Source organism: Oxyura jamaicensis, chromosome 2 (genome assembly GCF_011077185.1).
Source record: "Oxyura jamaicensis isolate SHBP4307 breed ruddy duck chromosome 2, BPBGC_Ojam_1.0, whole genome shotgun sequence".
NCBI lineage: Eukaryota > Metazoa > Chordata > Aves > Anseriformes > Anatidae > Oxyura > Oxyura jamaicensis.
Window position 1 is genome coordinate 81,754,822 of NC_048894.1, and position 24,181 is coordinate 81,779,002.

Here is a 24,181-nt window from a genome sequence, read left to right on the forward strand (position 1 = left end):
ATTTTTTTTAGGAATTTGAAAAGTCAGAGACTCAACTGAAGCTTTCTATCAATAAAATAATGCAGCAGAGTACACTGTGAATATTCAGTCTAAGACCAAATTATCAGTTTTAAGTTTGTAGTGGCCAGAAATACCAAAATTGTAATTTTACTCATTCCAGTTCAAGTAATAGCATACGGTTATATTGGGGCATGCAAGTATGTTTGTTTGCCTATTATGAAAGGCTATTGAGCTTTTTTACAACATGGTTTGTATACACGGACATCTGTTTTTAAGAAACAGAGAGGGAACAATGAAAAATGCTTGTGAAATCACGTATGCTTGTCCAACAAGACTTTGTACGTGTCTATGATCTTAATTTATATAAAAATGGAAAGCATTATTGGGATTGACTACACCCAGCATTTTACAAAGCAGGTTTTCCAAAAATACTTTGGAATTAAAAAATAGATAGATCTAAGCCTGAGTAACCACTGCAGCAACGAGAGTTCAAAAATGAAGCAAAAGAGTGAAGACAGGAAAACACAAAGCAACATTAAAGAGAAAAAGACTCTTGCCATGCCATTAACAGACTTCCAGCTGAGAAGGCAGACACAGCTCTGGGTAAGCTATTGCTGTTGAACAGTTTGCTGCAAAGCATTCTGCCTATCAATTACTATTTGCAATTGACTCCTTTCATCCCCCACTTCCAAGATACTCTGTACTTGTTTACATCTGCAATAACTGTTGTTTTAGAAAGGGATTACACAGCACCGGGGGCTACGGAGCTGCTTTCTGAGATCAGAGCTCTATTGCCAGGATCAGAGCTGATAGCCTGCTAACATTAACTCCCTTTGGCTGGTACTCCGATGCCCTGTTGTCTTTCAGGAGCTAACGAGACTTACATGCGGCTCTACTTTCCATTACATCCTTGATTCCCTGTTTGTTATCCTCCTGCCATCCTCCTCTCTGTCCTTTCGGTCCACCCGTAAAAACAATTTTGCTACTAACAAATGACATGTCTGGCCTTCTGCTGCTTATTTTACATATAAGCTCACAGCATGCAGCAACAGGTATGCAAGACTTGAACCTAGCTGCGAACAACTGAAAAGGAAGCATCCCGACAGCTACATCAGCTCCAGACACTGACGGTTAGCACTGTTTTGTCCTGCAGACATTTCAGAGTGTTATGAATGAGAATCAAACTTGTCCTGCAGCAACAAAGTGGCAAGGACAAATATCATTTCCTGTTAACATTAGAACGGAGAGGACGATACAGACCCAGCAGCAACTAACTGAGTTCAACACGAACATCGCCAACCTTACCTGTGTTTCTGCAGTCATGATGGAAACAGCATTGCTTTCTTCCACATTACTCATTTCAGTAGCAATGATGTCTCTAAACAAGTTGCATACAGACCAGTTTATTTCCCAACCACCCCTTCCTTTCAAGCTCTGTTCCCGAAACATTACTTCTCCACAGTAACTTATAAGAGCAGCTGACAAGTATTAAACACTATGATTTTTTGGTTTAGAGGCATGATTCTAAGAAAATTCCTAAGCTGTTAAAACAAATTACTACCCCTGTTAACATCTCACAGAACAAGAGTTACCATTTCTCACTTCCGCATCTCAACTAAAAATCATAAAGTAGTACATGCATTTTACATTCTTTTTCTGAAAGAGCTTACTGTACAGCATCCCAGCAGGTTACACAGCAGACACATTTCATAGCTGCTGCCTTCCCCATGCAGGTCCTTTCTGTTATACTCTGCACTTTTTGACGGGGGTCAAGAGGGAGGGGGAGAGTAGAGGCAGAGAGAGAAGGGGAAAAGCAAACATCCTACTAAGATCCCATGACTGGAAAACAATCCCCAGACAAACAAACAACCCCCCCACCCCCCCACCCCGTTATTTCTGTCGTGCATATCTGTACCTAAATCCAGGATCCAGTATTTACAGCCACTCGGCTGCCCGTTGCTGCAGCAGGTAGGATTTACTGAATGAAGCGATCCCAGCGTGTCAGTCTGTTTAATCCTGTTTGGCATGGCGAGGAGTCAGCTGTTCCGATACCCCCAGCTTACAAACACCTACTCGCCTGCACCCCAGGGATGTGTTACGGCTCCTCCGGGAGGTGTTCACGCAGATAGCATTGCAAGCAAAGCCAGCAAATCGAGAAGGTTGCTATTATCTCTGCAGCCTGGTCTAGCCCACTGCCCTGCAGTCAGAGCAGCTCCTCTCTTGTAGGGATGCTCTCCTCTGACTCACCGAGCACAGTTCCAGTCTTTAAATTCACATGTGGGAATAGCCAGATGCAGCAGATTACACTCTACCGTAACTACCCTAATTGAGGCTCAAGTCCATCTTAAAAACACAGTAAAGCAGATATTTTTCCTCCCAGCCTCCAGAAAAGATACAGTCTGGCGCCTCTGCAAAGCTTTACAGGAACTGGTAGGCACAAACCCCACCTTTAACACCTCTTTTTGTTTTACAGTGCACAGTTAGTTTTCAATGCTTTAGGCTAATGCAACAAGAAATACAAAAAAGATGGGCATTTTCCAGTCAGCTAAAGCGTGCAGCTCTTGCTGTGTAACTTCCATGTTCCTTCACAAAATCTGCACCAAACAAGAAATTACCCTTACCTTCATCTTCTCTCAAGCCTAGCTGGTGAAAAAGAATAAGAAGTCAAACACTAGAAACTCCACACCTTTTCGTTAACTCATTTAAGATCTTGCCCTGGTTTAAAGCGAATTTCAGATCTATTCAGTTCTAAGCTCATATTCTGTGAGATACATTTCTAGTTTATCATACTGTCTTGCTTGTTCAGTAAACTGAAACTCCATGATTTTTTTTTCCAGTCCATGCATTCTTCACTTAGCATACCACACAAGCATTTGTCCCTGAAGATTTGTTTTTATTTTTTAACTAAACACTTCAATAACCTATAGAAGATGCTTGGTATCTTCTCCTGAACAGCTCATCATCTAATTTTAGAGGACACACAAAAAGCTACAACCACTAGATAGATAAACATCTAGGAGGCCAAAGCAAGGATTAAATTTCTGTAAAAACAGTAATGAAATGCTTTCATCATACTGTCATGAAAAAAAGAGCCTTAAAGAAGTGAGATTGGACAAACAGTACTGCAAAAAACCCAAGCATGTAGTGGGAAAAAAGAAAAAGCATTAAGGAGGTTGCCAATGATAACAGTGCAAACAACTGTATGTAACCAAAGGATAGGTAGGAGTTTTAGGTAGAGCTGAGAGCATATAGTGACCTAACGCCAAAGAAGGCTCACCACTGGCACTTAACACAAACTGGATACACACATTAACCCGTTTGCAGCATTAAGGAGCTGTGTGCACCCTCCACCTGAGACTAAAATCTTGTTTTCTTCTTATTTCTAAGGAAAGCCATCCTAAGCTCTGAATTAAGTTTCTCTTTCATATCCTCCTTCACTGAAACTGCTAATTCTGAATCCTTAACATTTTTCTTCTGACCCAAGATGTCTTTCAAATGACACTGAATTCCTGAGGGGAGAAAAAATAAAAAGAGAGAAGAAAAAAAAATCTTCTTTTCTGAAGATAAACGATTTAGTTATTTTTATAGTTTGCCACCTACAGTGAGACTTCCACTAAGGCTAGTTTATTCTTCGTGAAATTGTAGAACATCTGAAAGTGATTCTAGTTTCTAGTTGTTGAGTAAGAAAAATAATAAATGAAACAATCCTTTTCCACTACTCCCCAGCAGTTCTCACACACATCAGGCATGATAAACAATAACCAGCCATTCTTACTGTAGTCAAACTCAAAATCTTTAACATTTAGAAAAAGTTAGTGAAGTTACCTGTATAGCTTTGAAATAGTGATTTCTAGAAGTAAGAAAGCTTTTGACTAACAGACAGTAAAATTTGTGTTTATATATATATGTATGTTTTAAACTGCATATAAACAGACCTTATAACAGCAATAACAAATGCAGGAAGATATTTGAAATGCTGTGGAAACCAAAGCATTTGCAGCTTACTACTGCAACAAGTCCTTCCTTTTTTCTACTCAACTCAAACACCATTATTTTCAGGTTTTGCTTTGATCCTTTCTCAGAAGAGAAATCTGAAAAGTAAATTTCGGTGACGGTAGGGGGAGAACGACCACACAAACAACTATATAACACACATCTCACAGGTTACTTGGTGAAGAAGAATGCATCAAATATGCACTTGTCATCAATATACAAAATTGCCATGAAAAGCTCCATAGCACCACCGTAGTGGAGACAGCACACTCCACATGAACATGCTTGCAGGGTGGTTGTGGCTACTTGTAAGAAAGTGATTCAAAAACATCTCAATTCATATACTGAAACAATAGCTATAGCTACTGAACTCACGGGGACCATTACTTAGTACCATTATCATCTTAGATTAGCCCTAAATATCTGAAGATGTACCACAAGTAATAATTTCCATCCGAGGCAGTGACCTGTATCAATATATGTATTTTGAAGCCCAAACAAGCAGCCTATTAATGCTTTTCTGTGGTTTACTTCAGGCTCTACTACAAAGCTCTCTTTGTCCTTTAGCTCCATCAGCTTTTCTGTATTTCAGAGCCTTAGCTCTCCTGGTCTGCTAAAGAGCTCGTTCTGCGACTCCTTCACATCAGCCCCATTTTGTAGGAACTCATCCTCAGTAATAAGGAACCAGTCAGGTAGCCTTAATTCAGCAGACAAGAAAATATCTCCAAGTAGAACAGCTTTAGGCAGAAACAAGGCTTGGGCACAGAAGAGCTCTGACTGCATGACACGCATAGCACAGAAGAGCACAGAGGCACCGAGTTGCCCCTACCACTACCCTCTGCTTAAATATTTCTAGAAGTCAGCTCAGTGGAAGAACAAACTGAAATTAGATTCACGAAGAAAAACACTTAAATAACAACCCATGCCATTTGGCAGCATCTAAAATAGCACTTCTTAAAAGACAAAATTAACTATTTCTTTTTTCACCTTCACTGTTGTAGAGCTGAAAGGCATTTTCTCAGCTAAACAGTTTACACTGTTTCCTTTTATAAAGTAGACAGCCATCAATCCTGTTGATAAGTGATGAAGGGACCTCCAGACCCCTACCCTTAGCAGTTTAAGACCTCACTGGCGAGCAGTTTTTCTTAGATCTGTGACAAAAGAAGCGTCCAGGTGAAATTTTTCTCATCAATGGCTATTTCAGGAAGATTTTAAAAAAAGTCAGTCAAAACAGTCCCCTCACTTTCAAGACAGCATTTTGAAAAAGAGACTACATCCCAAAGAATAAACAGAGAAACCAAAAAGCCCATCAGTTTCTAGAAGAGCACTGCATATTCTCAGGAGATAGAGTCGTGCATACCTTGTATGCCATACGTACGTGTCCCTATCTACTAGACATCGAGGGAATGGGATTAACTTTCCGCAGTTAATCTTGGGACTCAGTGATAGAAAACATCAGACTGACAAAAACCATTTAAGTTAGTAGGTTTTGCCTGCTCACCCCAGAACAGAAGGAACAGCCCATCAGTCTCTGCCTCTGGCGGTCAACAGCCCAGCTTGCTGCACCTTCAGCATCTCAGAGGTACTGGCTGCGACCTGCAGTGTCTGAAACCATTTGCCATGGTATGAGCCACTGGATGGATGGTAGTGCTACTTCATTTCTGGGTACTATTAGCCTTGCATGTAAGGATGGAAACATTCATCTCTTTTGTTTAAGATGACAACTGGAGTTAAACGGACTGCCTTTCTCTAAAACATTTGCATGGTAATAGAAACAACATCTTAACTGACATTAAAGCAAGGATAAACAGCATTCCAACCTAATCCTCCTAAGGCCTCATTACATTTTGCACCATCTTGGGTAAAACAAGCAAAACAAGAAAGGGAAGCTAATAAAACGCAGAAATTTCATTTTTTACATGCTTATTTAAGTTGAGAGCTTGAAAAAAATGCCAAGAGCCAACAGTTTTTTTTCCTTAATACCTACTTTTTGTGAGGAAAAAAGAGGTTCAGAGATTGTAATGGGGGAGAAAAAGGCTTCAGAATACGATTCTGTTCTCAAGCCAAACTACACCTGTCTCTGAAATCTTCACCCTCTTACTCCAGACATTCAATTTAAAAAAGCAATTCCTATATTTTGAAATCTGTACTACAAAGATACTTGGGGAAAAAAAATCCTGTTCATCTTAGAATTATAGGAGCAAGTTGAAATTAATAGAAGCACGATTTTTTTCATTCAGTTCTGCCAGCATCTGAATGTCACAATTTCAAAATCATTTTTCAAAGTTGTGTATAAGGCAATTTTTTTCACCAATTAGAAGTGCACTGTTCTCAGCATTTTGAGTCATGCTTCCGCATGTGGGAGAGAAAGGACTCAGACTTCTCCAGAACTGTGCAGGACCAAAGACCACCCAGACCTAGGAGCCGAAGTTAGACATAAATGTGTAACTCTTAAAATTCTTGCCCTAAATTAACATTGCACAAACCAACTGGAATTTTATTTACACTGTGCACTGCCCATTTTTAAAAATAATAATCAGGCAGACTTTGCATACAAACTCTATCTTTGGCAAGTTAGCATCTCTATCTCACAGCAGAATGCTCCAACACAACCAAGAAACTGTAGAACAGCAAAAATGCATCGATAAATAAATCTGAGGTTGTGTCTTCATAAGGTGAGTTCCCACACCATGATTACAATTCTGAAAGGCAGCTAGCTTTGCCTTTTCCTCACCGTACAATGTGCCCACAGTTTAAACGCTTGGAGCACAGCTGCGCCACTAGGATCTGGTTTCTTCAGCTCCACACACAAAGATCATCCTGTTCCCAAAACCCAGCCTCGCTGCTCCTCGCTCTCACAGATAACACTGCCGGTCTGCACGGCGTGGAGTCGTTCTCACAGCGGCTCGCTGCGTTTACATTCAGCACGTTGTTTCCTGTTCTTTCCTACCCGTGCTGCCAGCTGCCAAAAGCACTCTCAGCTGAATCAGTCAGGAATTGTACTCGGCAGTGAACCATGTGAGCATCCCTGATCTGGGATTTCTAAGAACTCCTTTCAATCCGATTTCAATTAAAAACAAACAAACAAAACAACAAAGCAACGCTATGTTTTTGAGTTAAAGCTATCTCATTAGCTAGTAAACCTGGGAAAGTATTTTCTGATTGATGGTAAAAAGATATTTTCAGCTGGAGGATGAATATCCCTCTCCTTTCTACATCTTGGGTAAGGCATTTGTCACGAGCAACTGATATCAAGACACTGAAGTACTCAGGCTTTAATTAAAACTGTTGGGAAATGAACCATTTATCCAAGTATTCAGTCAGCAAGGCCAGGATCTAAACAAGCCCTTCCTGTCTCCAGCTTTGCAGAACATGCCCTAGCTGTTGCTCATGCCTGCAATAAGAAAGAATATCAAAAAACACATGACATACAAAACTCTCTCATCTTACTCATTAGGCCGTTACTTTCTCAAATTTTTAAGCCTGTTCTGTGCTGCAGCCAAGGAACTGGAGTATGTATACCCCTCCCAAGAATGCAGAGGCATTTCTTTCAAAGAAATGGTGAGACATTCAGTGTCCCTGGCTTTCTGTTTATCTGGAGAAGCTTTGGGAAAATTCTGACTCCTCAACACAGTCACCACTGCTGAATGCCAAATCAGCTTGAAGGATCCCAGCCACTGTCAGCAAAACCACAACAAACCAGCTTCAGATAATTCAAACAAAATCTTCTGGATGAGTCCAAGGAATGTTGCTCCACATACATGCACCACTTAGCAAAGGGTGGGAGGGGAGAAGAAATATGCCATGCCTCGTCTCTGCATTGGAGAAAACAGAGAAAGCGTTCCAAGCGAAAAATACTTGCTGTCCTAATGAGACATATGGAAGAAATGCTGGGTTTTGACATTAATTTTATTTTCCAAGTCACCCTTAAGCATCCTTTTCACTGTTTTGTTTACTTGGATTTTTTGTAGTCTCCTCAGCCATATTTAAAACACCCTTTCTCTTCTTTCCCCACTCCAAAGAAAAAAAGGAATCGGCTTGTTGGCAAGAAAAAAAAATCCAGTCAAAACAATGTTCACTTTTCCAAACCAGTTGTAACTGCACATACAGGAATTGGATGCTTCTTAACATAAATCTCTGCTAATTATCTTAACGGGAAATGCATGCAGACAAAGATAAAAGGAAAGGATGAGAATATATTTATCCAAAATCTTCAGAATATTGAAGCACATTCCTGACTTAACATGAATTTAAGTCACTTAAAAGGAAATTGAACGCATCTAGTAGCCAAATTAGGTCATTAAAAATGAAAGAAAAAAACATTTTTAATATTGGATGCACAATCCCCAGAAGAAATATTGATACTGAAATTCCATACATGTGTAGCCAAGAAATTGCTTCTGCAATCTGCCTGGACTATTTGCTAGTCAATATTGCTGATCAAAATACATTTCTTATTCCACTTCTGCTAAGTTCAAAGTGTACAAACACATTTTTGTTAGTTCCAAAGAGTTTTCATCAGACCTCTCTACTTTTCATCTCTTCTGAGTACCAGCCACAACCCAACACCTTGCTTTTTCTGGTAGCAGGGCAGGCACACGGGCATTGAATACACCTGAAGGACAACTGCATTTCAAACACTAGTGTTTAACACAGAAACCTTGCATACTTTCACAGATACTTTTATTATATAAAAGGATACTTCACTAAAATGAAGTAACCTCCAACAAGCCCTCTGTAGTACATCTAGCAGGTGAACAAAATCAGAAATGGGAATTTTCTCTCTTCATATATACAATCAGGATTTCACATGCTGCATATTTATCAGTTATAACCAGAGATTTGTTGCTAAACATATTTAAGTATGTTTGGAGCCTAGCCTTACCACAGCGAGAAGAGGAATAAGGGAGAAACAAGCCCACAGCAAAGTGGCTCATTATTCTACTTTGCCTATCAGATATTAAAACACAGAAACACTAGAGAACAGGTACTACCAAACAATTCCCCAAATGTGTATTTCTGCCCTGTAATTAACATTTTTTCTAACCGCTCTGAAGTTTAGATGTAGAATAATTCAGTCCTGAAAAAGATAAAACATTTTTGTTTGGGTTACACAGTACATTTTTTTTATTTTTAATGGAGGTAAAACAAGTAAGTTAGGTTTGAACCAAAAACCAAACACGTTCACATAGTTCACAAAATTTCAGAGTATACTTTGTATGACTTGCATCATCACCATTAACTAGCACTGTGATAATGTAGTTATGAAATAGCTGGTCTGATTCTAGACCTCAGATATTTCAGAAAGCAAGTAGTCAGTTGAGACAACGATGCCTCTTCAGCACAGCGATTAGACGTTAGGGGCAAGAAAGGACTTTAATTCCCAGTTTCTCTCCGTTCTCCTTTCTCAGCTAGTTCCTCCTGAACAATGCATGCCATCATGGTAAAAGTTTTATATTGGTCATACTTAATTTTAACTGAAACGCTTTTATAAAAGATAATACTTCAAAGGCACAATTGCAGTTCGTCCTACCACATTTTTAGGATGAAGGGATTAACATACCTAAGCCTGTTCTACAAAATCAATCAGCAATTAGAGTGCCTATATTGTATTACCCTTGAAAAAACTCGAGAAGTTAGCACAAAACATGCTAGGATGGACCAACAACCTAGTCAGGCCATGATGAATGACTAGCAACTGAGATAAAAATCCTAAGACATATGCTTAACAAATTTGGTGGTTTTCAGCAATTGAGTTTTTCTATTTAATACTGCCCAAAGCAATCCACTCATTCACCCGATTCTATTATTTATTAAAACTTTCACTTAATATACTTTTCTACCAGTGAGCCCTGTTTTCTTTCTCATTCTCGTTCATGATCTTTGTCTTCACTACAAATTCCCTACCTTTAACATTCCAATTTTGCCCTCCAATTATTCATAAGGGGACATATTAGCTTTTAAGAGCTCTTGGGTCCCATCAGAACAAATGGACAGTCCAGTACAAGGTGGGTGCTACTATGAGTGAAAATAATTTCAAAGGAGAGCCAAGGGAATTAAAAAAAAAAACAACCAAAAAACAACAACAAAAACCAACCAACCAACCAAAAAAAAAAGACCAAACTTGTAAGGAGGAAGGTTTACTTTGAGTTTCCTTATCAGTTTTACACGTTTAGCCACTAAATTATGTTGTGACTAAGAAAGCTCTGTTTGATCACTCTTTCACTGAGCAAGAGAGAGCAGTCTCAACAACGTGAACTTAGACTGAAGACCCCATTTACTTCCGGGTACCTTAACTAATTCTGTAGAAAGAAGACCATTCATCTTCACTGGTTCTTTACAGGTGGCTTCCTTAGAAGCTTTTTTCCTCGTAGCATATTTGCAGGTTCTCACACGCAACTAGATTTACCCTGACTTTGTGTTTGAGGAATCTCCTTATCACTGGTTCCTTAAAGCTTACATTAAGGAATGAACACATGCCTAATCAAGCTATGATCACACCCAAAAAGAATAACTAGAATTTCTCTTGAACAGAAATATTTTTTATGATTCATTTCCATTTCCTACACAGAATTAATGTATTTTAGGGCCAAATCTCATGCACTTCTGACATCCCTGCAGACCTTAACTGGAGTCCAAGAATTGAAAACACACTTTGAATGTAACAAGTCCATGCTAGCAATTCCAACTTTTAACATAGGATCACAGGATGACTAAGGTTGAAAGGGCCCTCTCAAATTCATCTAGTCCAACCTGCTGATCAATAGCTGTATCACCAAATATGCACTCATAGCAGTAATAAAATATTGCATACTGATGATTTGAAACCAATGTCAGCAATTTACAAGAGGTAAAAAGCATCTGTTCAAAAACAACAAAACCGAAAACAACAACTAAAATCAGCAACAAAAAAACTCACAAACCAACCATTCTGATATAGCTGCATTAAAAGTGATGAGCATTTCTGGTTCAGCACATGTAACAGAGACTAATTTACTCTCTGACTGCGGGAGAAGTGAAATGAAGTCAACAAGATGCATACTTTCAGCAGCCTCCTCACAAAACCAGAATTGGAGGAAGTCACCGGGCTGCTGAATCCTACCACTTCCACCTGCAGGCAGTGAAGACACCAGACAATTACGTGATGGCGTCCTGAAAGGTGCACAAGAACATCCACTCCAGCCTGCTCCTCAACTATTTTCTCCTCCCTCCATTTTCTCCTCTTCACAAAACACAAATACTCTTTCCAGTACCAAGTTTAAGAACGCCAACGACAGCAGCAAAAGCACCAGAAAACTAGAGAGCCAGAAAAGGAACAGATGACCTTACGGACAGCCATATTACACAGTTCTGTGACAGAAGAAAAACTGACCAAGTCAAATTACCCAGACGGTCCTTGGAAACGCACAGCCACCCCAGCTGCAGAAAAATACATGCCGCCAGCTGCCCCTCGTGACAGCTCTGTGTCGCTCGGAGCACCCTCCCTGCCGAGGAGCCGTCGCCCGCCCCAGCGCCCTTCCCCGCTCCGCCCTGCCAGGCTGCTCCTTGCAGAAGGGAAATTCTTCCAGGTTGCTCTCGGCAGGCCAGCTCTGAAGCATTGCCTAATCCAAAAGAAAACACGGGGAACAAAGGCACCCTCAAGAGTAATTTCTACCTCTGAAGCAACTTTTTCAACCATTTGTTGCACTTAGGACAGTTAAGGAAAATAAACACTCCAGGATGGTCAATTGCAAAATACTAGCAACACTGTAGTGTACAATTTTAGTTTGTACTCTGTTCTGCCTCAAAATCCTGGTTAGGCAAAAAAACCTGCTGTCAGAAAAAGGCTAATTGCAAGCGAAATAACTCCCTTGGGAAATCTAAAGCCATCAGAATTGCTGCGTTATATCCACCTTCTACCTCCCAGAGATCAGCTGTGCAAATACATCTGTTCTGAAGCAGATACTTTTTACACAGTGATTTCCTTTCCATCTGCAATTTATAAGAGAAAATATATTTGGCAGATCTCTGGGACCAAAAGTACATTCCAGCCAGCATTACAACATTTCTTCTTTTTCTCAGATATAATAGTGAGCTCCCCAACTGGGCAAACAGCCTTCACTACCTATGTACAAAAATCCCAGAGACAAATTAACCACGTACTTATGCCTGCAATTAGAGTCAGCATGGAGAACGCAGATACATCGGACAGGTCTTCTTGGACTGGGTTATGGTAGAACACCACAAAAGTCAGAGGCAGATTTATGCAGAAATCAATCCTGTGAGCACTCGGAGCTACTGCAAACTTGATTTATAGAGAACTCTCCTAGAAATTCAAATTGTGAGATTCAGTGACTCTTCAAAACCCATGCTAGCTAGTTGAGGACTGAACAATGCCCGGGAAGCAATTCATACAGCCTACTGTTTATTCAAGGTTGAATTAGAATTTGGCTGTCACCAAACTGACTGTCTGATATAGTACAGTTACAAAACTCAATGCAACAATTATGATCTATCAGCCCACAGGTAATTGCTGACATTTTATTTATTTATCCTCAAAACGTGGTTTTAACCACAAACTTAACTGAAAACTGCAATGTGGGAAAGGCAGGATAGAGAATTCTTGTTTTACTTCTATACTGTATCTATTTTATTTACTTGGACCAGAGCATGAGAACAGGTTTTAAAAAAAGCCCCAACCCCAACCTTCAACCCCCCCTTCAAATTATCTTTGCAACAGTTAGACTATTAATGCTCCTTGGTAAAATATTTATGATTACATGGAAATCTATGAGTTATTAGGCCTTCAAAACAACTGGTAGTTGTGAAGTTGGACTTCAGCTAATAAAATGCCTGCACCTTTTCAAGCTCAAGTTTGCCTGGTAACTAACTTGAACTGACACTGCAGCGAGACATTTACAATTTCTTGCTAATTTAGACTAGCGGAGTGTGAAATCCAACTGACTGCTCAGCTCTGTACCCTGTGAGCTGCTTGTAAGGCTTTCCATCAGCTGATTATCTGGATGGGCAGTCTGCTATTTGGAAATGTTATTAGGAGGCAATTGATTCATCAAGAAACGGAATTCATACATTAACATTCAGCATCTCTTATACTATATTTCATATTCCTCAGGATCGCTTTCTGCACGAGATCACATCTGGCTATGTAGTGGGAGCTAATCCCTCGCTGTATTGTGCCCTGGAAACTACAGCCTGCACCTTTTGCCCCCTGGCCCCAAGGCAACAAAGCAGAGCGAGCAACATACCTAGTCATTGTTACGAGTTGCTTTCCCTGTTGGCCTGGGTTGTAACTTTTTCATTTCCTGCAGCTGCAAAGGTTGTCAGACAGTCTCAGCGGCAATGCTTTGGCTCTGAGCCACACGCCCGGAGATCTTTGTCCTTACTCATGGCCCCTACTTTGCTTGCTCACAGTCTTAAAACAGCAAATCTCCCCCTTCTGCAGCCTCCCTCTGCCTTTAAGCAAACAATTGCTGCTTAAGTCATGTTTTTTGTTTCTTGACTTCCCCTGCAAACAGGCAGTCCATCTTCAATTGCTCGAATTGGATCCCCATTTTACTTACTGAATTCTGCTGCTGTGCTATTCGAACTTCCTCTTCCCTCACAGCAGTATTTGCACTCATCATGGAAACACTCCATTTCTCAACTGTAACTTACAAGGTTCTCCATCATATGTGAGATGTTTTACCTTTTATTCTCTCCCCTTCCCATTTCCCCTAAAATTAATACTCTGACCAGAGGGTCTACAGTTTTATGACACCAAACTTAAATGCAACAAATTTAAGACTGCTTTATCCCACAAAACTCAACTCTAAAATGTCTCTCTTTTCCTAAGAAGTATCTCTAGATCACCCATGCAATAATTCTTCTTATTCCTGGGAAGGCAGTTCCCATATCCATCCAAGAAGAGCTTTGACACTTCAGACACAGCTCTTCAATCAAGTTTGTCTACCTTTGGGTCAGTTGTTTGATCCCCTTTATTACCACAGATTTGAGATACTACAGCGGGGGAAAGAAAAAAAGACTGCTGAGAAAACATTTTTTAGTTTATGGCACCAGTAAGGACTGCATCCTCAAGAGTAAAATCAAAAGGCAGCATTTATTATTGCAGTGGAGCATGGTGCATCATACCACGTTACTAAGATGTCACCCACATTTCCTATCTGAGAGAACCTATACAGATACTCTGATTATAAGAAGGTGTAAAGCAGGCAGACATTGTACCTTCAGGTAAACAAAAGACCTTTGTGGCCAAGTTTTGGGACTAACACAAGTTCCTCAGAGTTGAGAAGGCCTCAAAGTTGGAAAAGTTGGTGAACTTTCTCATGTAAACAGTTAAAAGATTTACAAACAACTTTGAATACCTGCCTTTTTTTTTTTTTTTTCTGAACTTACAAGCTTAATTTTGTTATACTAAATCCCGTGTCCCTTGCTTTTTACCCAAAGCTTTGCGGCTATGGAAATGCTCTGCTAACAAAGGAAAGAGAACTGGGTATATAAAAAGAATGTTCAACAGGAACGAAAAGAAACCTTGTAAAAAAAAAAAAAAGAGAAAAGCACCAAATAAAACAACAGGAACATTCTTTCTCATCCATACCCAATAACATGCGGGGAATCATTGGAAAGAAAAATTGTTGCCGTATGTATTACTTGTGAAAAACATGTTCTTCCCAAGCTAGTAATTTATTTTTTTAGAGTGCACCAACTGTTATTCAGCCTCTTCACTACCCACTTGTTTGTCTTTTTTCCTATTATGAAAAGGATTTAGATTTTTAAAAATGTACTCATCTGTAAAAACGCATATTAAATTGATTAAATGACCCAAATAACTTATAAAAATAGATTTGATATCCAGCCGAGCAAGGAAGAGTTCTGGAATCTGCAATCAACCCTCCCTGTAAATGGCTATCCATCCACCTCATCAAAGTCTTTTTTCTATGTAATCCTTTCCCATACTATTAACTACTATAAAATTCTTAAGATAAAAGATACTGTAAATACAAGTATTTATTTATTTTACCCACTGATACTGATTAGATATTTAAAATAACAGACATTCTTAGAAGACAAATAAAATCTACAAAGATCTGTATGCAAATGAAGAGAGTAACTTTCTGGGCTGTCATCTCATCTTCTAACATGAGAATAAAACCATGTTTATCTTTCGTGGTTGACAGACTGTGGACAGAAACTGAACGACCAAGATCAGCTGCCTGAACGAGGCTTCACTGAACATACAAAAGATTATTAAAGCGGAAAGTATTACCCTGCTTTGGATGATCCTCACTTCAGATAATTTAAGGCATTAAATAACCCTTCTGTACTTAGTGATGAGATGTGACTTTACACAACTTAAGAATCAGCTGTAAATTAGAAGAGGCTTGCCATTTCAGAACTTAGATGCTCACTTCATCTCTGATATTACATGGCTTTCCAGTTTGTCTAGTCAACAGATGGTACTGCTAAAAGCTGCTGAAAAGATCAAAATTTAGGGACAGTAGAACCCTACATGAGGCACCAGAAAAACTTTGAATATTGTTTCACAGAAAAAGCTAAAGTTAGAGGATATTACTAAAGATCTACAGAGTTCAAACTATACTGAATGGAGTGCAAGAACTTTTCACTTAATCCATTTTTATAAGCTAAGCACTCAGCATTCAAGCAGCTATCCCACCGCTTCGCTGACGGTGGGTCATCTCCCCTTTTGCTTTAGGATTACATAAAACATCTCTCTCTCTTTGTTCAGCAGCTTGCGATGCCAGGCATATGCAAGTGCCAGACTCATCTCTGCTGCACATCTCTTAAGCCACAAACTGTATAGAATTACTCACACCTGAAGCTCACACGGTTAGTGTGACATATCACATACATTTGCAGACCTAAAAACTCCAGAGGGCAATATCCTCCTTTGTTAAATCATTCAAATACTCTGGAAGTTTTGCTGCATTGTAAACAAAGAAATAAACCAAAAAAAAAAAAAATGCATTAAAAAGGCTGAAGTTGCAGAATCAATCACTAGAAATCTAGGAAATTTAACACTTGTTAGCCCAAGTGCATGAAGGTCTGCCTTGAATTATTTAAGTCATTCACTTATTCTTTCTTATGAGGGTGTTTTGTTGTTGTTGCTGTTGGTTAAGGGTTTTGTTGTTGCTTGGAAGAATTCATACCTCAATCAATGCCCACAATGAACAACACTTAAAAACCGAGATCATCATCTAATTATTTTTCCCCTCTTCTGATTAGCATATTCCCCAATGCCTTGTTTACAGATCTTTAATCAAATCCAGCACTTGAGAAAGAACAATTGCTTTCTGAGATTGTCTCAGGTACTTTTCACTATGTGGGGGAAAAATAATCAAAGCACTCCACCAACTTTCATTATTCTTTTGTAACCCCTCTGTGCAATGAGTGCTATCAACCTCTTTCAAGCAATAAAGAGCTGAGTTACAGACCAAAGCCAAAGCACCCTGTGGTTTCAAGTGCACAATCTAAAGCTTTTTTTATTTGCCTCTCCAGATTACTTAGCGTTATGTAATAGGTTGCATGTTCAAGACAGTTCAGAGTGACTTCAGTCACGTGCACGGCAAACTTTACAAATCAAACATCCAAGTCCTAAAGCCTGACACCCAGTAATGTGGGAATAAACAAGTAGCAGCTGCTTCTTATCAGCTGGGGTTTAGATGGCATGCAATAACATCACACAGGAAGCCTGTGGCAGAGGCAGGAACAGAAGTCACTTGAGCTTGCATTCAGCCCTGCAAATCATGTTGATTCTAGCATTTGCCTTCTCCTGTTCTTCAGCATCCATGATCAATGTAACTAATTAAAGCTCTTTTTTTCAAATCAATATGTAAAACAGAAACTATATTAATTTTACAGTGCTCTGTCCCCCTTTTTTCCCCAAACAAATGCTAAAGGAAAAAAAAAGTAATACATATTACATCCACTGAAATTAACCTCTCAAAGACAAAAACAGCTCTGTGTCTCCCTCAGGAGTCTGACAGGCCCAGTGTTCTTGATACGACATATATTGCCCAGTACAGTCTGCCTCTCTTAATAAAATTAACTGCATTCAAAGGTAAAGTCCCTAGCTCCAAAGGAAACTGGACTTAATCAATTCTGTATTTAAAAAAAATAAAATAAAATAAAAAATGCCTGTTAACATTTCCATGATTTCACCCCCTTGTACAAGGAAGAAATGTTTTAGTAAAACCCAAATGCATTTTCCAATGTTATCAAAATAACTGCAAACTTTTTCTTCCCAAACGGTTACACAGGATACAAGAATTCAAAAAAGTAATACAACTAAATCCTTTAGATATTTTTATCACCCTGTATTCAGGAAGTTCCTGCCGTGCATGCTCCTGATGTAAGAAATACAAACTCTTCCCTTTTTAGGGAAGCATATTAATACAGGGTCTGCATTAACTGAGAAAAACTGTCACGTGCTAGCTGGGATGGACGGAATAATTAAAAAAATTATGAGAATATTTATGCAAGACTCTCCAAAGACAGAAGTTTGTGTTTTGGAAAACAAGTTTTGCCCAATACCATTTTCTTACTAATCTTGCAATAACAAACTTTTTGAAATGCTTCTTTTTCCACAGCATGTGCTGAAACACCTTCTAATGAACTGGCTTTTATTTATTGAATTATTTAAATTCATACTGCTTTTCTGTTAAAAGGCTTTGAATTCAAATGGCTTCAAATGAAGCAAGGAAACATCTTTTCTAATAACTAACTACTCTGTGAGCCTGGGAAGTTAACTAAGCCAAAGGACTACAGCATAGCAAAACCTTAACTATCAAACAATTATCAGATTTTTACTGCACTCTTCAGGGGCCCATTCTTCCATTCAGAAACAAAACTGAACTAAGATTTCAGAATCCAGCTGCACTGGAAAAAGGAATTAATTTTGCCACTACTTGTCTGGAAAACTCAGTGAAGTAAAATACTGAACTCCAAACAGTCTGTTCCAGTGCCAGGGCGCATGGGTGTATTTACCTCTTCCATCACTGAGCCTGACTTTATCACAACTTTTTAATGCATGGTTTCTAAGAGAACTTTTTTTACTACATGCAGGAGAAATTCTTCTTTCTCCCTTTCAGTGCATGACAGGAACAGATTTTCTTATTATCGAAGCTTGATCTAACATGATACATAACTGTGTTTACCACGACATAATATGCCTAAATCTCTTCCGTGTCTTCAGCCATGTTTTCACAAAAAAAACTGCTGACTGTTTATACTGGAATAGACAGCATGGCTGTAGGTTCCAAAAAGCACTGAGTTTTATCTAACTAAAAAATTAGAAACCAAAGCAGAGCAAGAACACTGAAGTTCCCATTTACGAGGTACTCCCTATTACCCCAAACTCATGCTGCTGACTAGACTTGGTTTTCATCATTTCTTACCTTTGTGGTTAAAGATCCCCTCCATCTCCATACTACTGCGAGAGTGAGCGATGCAGAGGGACCCGCAGGGGACCAGGCCTTCTGCGGCTGGGGACCGATCCGTGGTTCGAACCAGACACCAGTCAGGCTTGTCATGGGGTCGCTCCAGGACCTCCACTGTCTGCCCACGGCGGATCGTCAGCTCATTACTGTTGCAGGCGGTGAAGTCGTGGATTACCACCGTCAGCTCGCACCCACCAGACAACTGTCAGGGAAAACAAGAACAAGAAGCCAGATGAACTCTCGTTATCAAACCATCCGTCACATACCATTACCTATTTAGGATTCCTGGCATGATTTGTATTTTGGATGAGACAGCAAGCTTCTGGGGCTTTCCACATCAAGAAGGGATCATTTCAAAACCAAGCAGTTCTGGTGTTTTAGTACAGATTTTTAACTCTGCTTGTCTCTTCCTGTGTTCAAAATACACTGCTTGTGACAGTGTTGGGCGGAGGATTTAAGCAGTTTTTCTTGCTAGACTGCTCCTTACCCTGGAAGTTGAAGTAGCAGCCACTTCAGAATGTTTTATGGCTGATAATTTGCAGCAAAAAAGACATATATTGCTAAATACAATCACTCATGAGCTTTATCATCTTGCAAACCCAAGGCAGAAAAGTGATCTTTTTCAAATGAGCTTAGTGTCCCATTCCCATGCCCTTTACAGGTCTACATGTATGCAGGTCACAAAATCACCCAGGATACTCCATACATAAATATAAAAATCAGCATAAAATTCTTCACATAAGATTCTCAAATACTTAACTATTGGATACAAACCCCACATTTACTTGTAACTTCCGCCTTCTTGCTGATTCCCCACATAAAACCACACAAACTTGAATTAAAAGCATGCAAGCTCAGGATTCCCCCCCCCCAACTCCCAAACACTTTATTATAATTTTTTTTGCCTAAGCTTATGTTTCCTCTCTTTGATTGTTTCATCTACTTTGATCTGAAAATTATTATTTCAGCTTTGCAAAGTTCCCAAGATAGCTCGGTGCCAGAACACCCATTTAACTTAACCAAACAGCCTGGGAATGCCTTCTCCTTACACCAGGCAGCAGTGTTCCTGGCTACTTCAGGTTTTAGCATCAGAAACCTTCTATAGTTCAGGATGCTGCAGTGCAACATTCACGTTAGATCATGGCTGGTATGCCCCTTCTATGAATTCAGAAGCTTGGATCAAGCCAGTAAACCCCTCCAACTCAGGGCAGTAACCCCACAATGCTTTACACTTGGACAAAGGTGGACAAACACTCCGTGAGAGTTCCAGCTGCAGCTAATATAGAGGCATGTGCTGCACCAACATATTGAACCATATTGAACCACCACATTATTTTTGCCTGTTGCATTTAGGCTTTTAAATGCAGCCTACATCCTATGAGCTTTAGGAAAAGGAAGTAACTGCCTGCGCTGTTATTTATTAGTTTTCACTGAAAGCCTTTAACTAAAGCAACAGATAGAAACTTTGCTAGGATAACACTATTGGTTATCAAGCAAGCATTTTAGAAGAGATGACAAAAAATGCAAAAACCCAAGTGAGACTAAAAGGCTAATTCTGACCTTCTCTTACTCAAACCTGCAACAAACAACAGGATGTAACTCCTAGTAGAGAGCCTGTAGTAACTCCAGGGCTTTCCCATGGTTTCTGCCTCAATGGCTACCCTTGCTTGTGCCTGCACACGAAGAAGGAATAAAGTTTTCTTTGGGGAAATGCAGGGACTAAGAAGGGTCGAAAATCATTATACATCTAGTGTTTAAGGATGGTAAATCAGATTGCATCCGTTTAGATCCAGGCTAAAAAGTTAATCACATTGTTTACTACTACATCTCTCCAGACAGTCCTAATACCCAAATTATGGTAGGTACATCTTCAAAACATGCTACCTTCTCCCTCATTAAAAACTTCCTTTTCCCTCCCCCCACTTCTCTGTATTATATTAGTTTTTAATCCATGCAAAACTATGCCAAAGGGGAAAAAGTAAGAGCTTTCCCTTGTTTTCTGCTATTGATTTATATTACAGCCTTCTTCAGACAAACTAAGCAACAATTGAAACCATCTGTATGCCTGATGGGGACCAAGAAAAAGCTGATGCAGTATGACTTCACAAGGTGGCTAATGCAGCCTGAATTTTTCTCAGGCAAGTCCATATGCATCCCCAAGCATCAAGACAGTAACAAGTGGATACTTTCCAGAAACTCCATTTAGCCATTGTATCTTCTCCTAAATACCTACAGGAGCATAGCTCTGGTGCTCTGCTTCCTTGTCTGACCCTTCATCTCCTTTAACAGGAGATTAAAATATACTTTAACACCAGTGCAAAGAACATCTGCTTTTGGCTTTCCTGTAGTTATTATTTCTTCTCATACTAATTGAAAAAAAAACACACAAAACAGCTAAGATCTCAGATTTTTGTTCATTAAGTATTTTATATAGCATTAAGCTAAAGGAAAAAGCAAACAAAGGTTGATATTAGCTATGTCAGAAACTACCAAGATACCAAAAAAGTCCTTAAGACTATGGGAACTGGACATCCTAGCTGATCAGTATTCCACTGAAACCAACTACTTCATCGCACTGCAGCACGCAGTGCGCAGGACACTTCCCATGTGCGATTGTTAGCTCCACACTGTTCTCAAACACTCGGACGTTGTTAGATGCAACTCAGCACAGGACTTCTCTGCTGCTGTCTAAAGCACCTAAGCCAACAATGTGCTCTCCTGAGACCGCCTGCAAGTTACCACCTCGGACAGTCAACCAGCATCAACTTTCACCTCCCCTGGGATGACAACCATTCTTTCTCCCAGCGAGTGTAATGACCAGCAAACAGTGCTTTCCTCTTTGTTTCGTTGCTTGTTTTCTTTCCATAGCATGACTTCTGAAAGCAGTTTCATCCTCTACACTGATTAAACACAGTTGGACAGCAAGGAGTGTTTGGGATTAAGTACATTGCTCAACAGCTGTTGTTGGACAGCTTTGGCAAGGCTCTCCAGGCTAGCTGGAGGGAAGAGAAAGAGGCAGAGAAGAACCAGGAGACTGACTTGCACTGAAAAGAAGGGAGTTACAAACCATCTAAATCCAAATTCAGGCGGAACAAGGGCTTTTTATGCTTTATCCATCATTCTCAAGAAACCTTTTATGTAAACTGAATTAATCATGCATGATAAAAATAAATGAGGCTATGTCTGAAACATGGAAAATGGAGAGACAGAGACAAGATGAGAAACAAAAGCCAGACAAAAATAGAACAGCAGATTAAAAAAGGCGTAAGGTTTAATTAAACAGCTTATCAAGGGACAGTGCCTTGCTGTTGCTGAACTTAATGGTAGCCATCTAAGTCCATCCCTCTGGGGCTTTTTAATCACTACCGACCGTAGAGACGAAAAAGAAATAAAAACATAACATGCTGGTTACGTAGATTCTTAGTGTAGGTTTGCTGAAGTCAGGGACACCACATCAGAATTTCATCTGTCATCAGACCCCACGAAGATCACTACTGCCTGAGTTCTGCCAAGTACAATGACAGCCTTTACACCAGGCCTTATTACCTCATTTCAGGGCTGCTTATTAAATTTACTTCCACATGGTAATTTTACGTTAAGAGGGAGGAAAGAGCAGCTAGTAAGATTTCTCAATTATTTGAAGTGTGAAAAATCTATAACCTCGTTTTTAAAATGGAAACAAGTGCACTGTGGGAGTAAAGAAACAGGGGAGACAAGTTTTTTCTCGGAGTATTTCACTTTGACCAAGCAGTTGCTCAGACCTGATTTCTGACACTGAGGAGAGGTGTATGCTCAGAACTATGCCAGCTTCGTTCGTTTTTTTACTAAAATAAAAAATTATTTTTTTTTTCTTTCCTGCTGGCAGACACCTTTTTCTTTTCTTTTTTTCTTCTGTGTTCTCAGCTGGTAGAACTAAATACTTGGTTGTCTCCCGCTGCTTCAGTCCTTTTTCTGTTTTCTGAAGTACCACACAGAAGTTTTAAGAAGCATGTGAATGAAATACAACTTCACACAGACAACAATACAAAGTGTTACCAGCTGGACGCAAAAAACAATTCACTAAAAATAAAATATTGCTGCACTGACCACGCAGAATAGCTAGGCTAGCATGATTCCTCCTATTTCAGATAACATCCTATGACAGCTCTTCTTATACAAGCCTATCTCTTCTCAGCTACCAAAATAGTTGTTTGGATTATTTTGTATCTCTGCCAGCTCTGTTAACACAAGCATAAAAAGATCCATCAGACCTATGTTGTTTCCTTCAGCTTCCCCATTTCGTTTCCTATGCATTGGATTACATTTGAAACAAAATGTTAAAAACAGATCCAAGCTCTGAGGCTAGATAACTGTTGAAAGCTGGAAAGAAAGACTGAGTGTCATCTCTTTTATTCAGTAGCCACCTAAAATGCTGGGAACACAGTTACAGAACGTGAATGGAGAAGGTGAAGAATGGAGAATGTGAATGAAAGGTGAAGGGTGAAATATTTACTGAGAAGGGTGCAATAAGATTACTCATTTTGAAAACAGATGCTCTAATGGAAGTAGGAACCTCCCTCTCAAAAAGTTTTCATTTTACTCTGGACTCCATTATACCATCTAATATAATACTTCAGGATGGGTTGGTGCTACAGGTGTATTTAGGTTGTCTTGCAATACAGAGATACACCACATGATAATAAAAAGGGGGGTGGAAAGGGATCTTAAGTCACCTAGTCCATTCCTTTCTCTTTCTCTAGAGCATGATCAATTGCATCTATGTGAATCATGACTAACATTTATCCAAAGCTTTCACAAATATTTCCAATTATGGACATTCCCTAGCCTTCCAAACCAGGCTGCTCTAGAGCTTCACATTTCCATAGATATATATAAAAAAGTCTTTGCAACGTGTGATCTTTTATAAAGACGATGTCCTTTAATCTCATTGTATCCACTAAAAATACAGGTAAAAGACTGGTCTGTAACTCCACATAGTTTTTACACACTAGAAGACCTTAGGTTCTTCCTCGCACCTTTTTTCTTTGGACTCATCAGCCCTAACTCTTTCAGGGCTCTTGTCTTACAAAGTAAGTTATGTTTAGCAGACTTCTAATCAAGTCTTTTGGTTTTGCTGGAACTCTTCCAATGGCGCACTAATTTGCTAAAATTTTATATTCAAAACTGGATGCAGTACCTAACAGAAGCCTTACAATTGCTGAGTAAAGAATGAGGACTTTCTGACCATCAGTATAGTGCTGCTTCGTCCCATTTCATAACTGCAACACACTTAAAATAATACACAGGTTGTGAAGCCTCTATAACTTCTAGATCTCCTTCTCTAAAACTGTTCAGAACTCTCAGCCTTTTCATTAATACTTAATTATTTCCACTCATTCACATTAACTCAAATATGTCCCTATTAAATTAGCACTTTGCCAGTTCATTTCTCCCTTTACCAAGGTGATTCTGAATGCTAATTCCATCTTCCAACACAGTTTTCAGATGACATGAAGCTGGGAAGGATGTCAGCCTTTATAAGTGGTTTACTGGATCATTTCTGGGTCATTACTGAAAAGCAGGATGCAAAACTAGAGCCAACAATCAAAAGTTACAAATCTTTGCCCAATAAGAAGCCCAAAAAGCCAGGGTGGAGAAGAAAAAAGGTAATGAGAAAGTTATTTTCTGTTGTTCAGGCATTGCCAATTAAGTCACAAAACAGGATGCGAAGAAAGAAGTTCATCTGGACAACACTC

General features: G+C 39.4%; 1 protein-coding gene across 2 annotated transcripts in view; it reads right to left on the reverse strand.

Moving 5' to 3' along the window:
* The window catches only part of TRIO (trio Rho guanine nucleotide exchange factor), a 254,322-nt gene that overhangs the window by 48,652 nt on the left and 181,489 nt on the right, over positions 1-24,181 (reverse strand). For both annotated transcript variants that reach the window (XM_035318490.1, XM_035318491.1), the window contains exon 34: positions 18,405-18,648. In XM_035318490.1, coding sequence (XP_035174381.1) covers positions 18,405-18,648 — 244 coding nt within the window. The remainder of the gene's footprint in view (positions 1-18,404; positions 18,649-24,181) is intronic.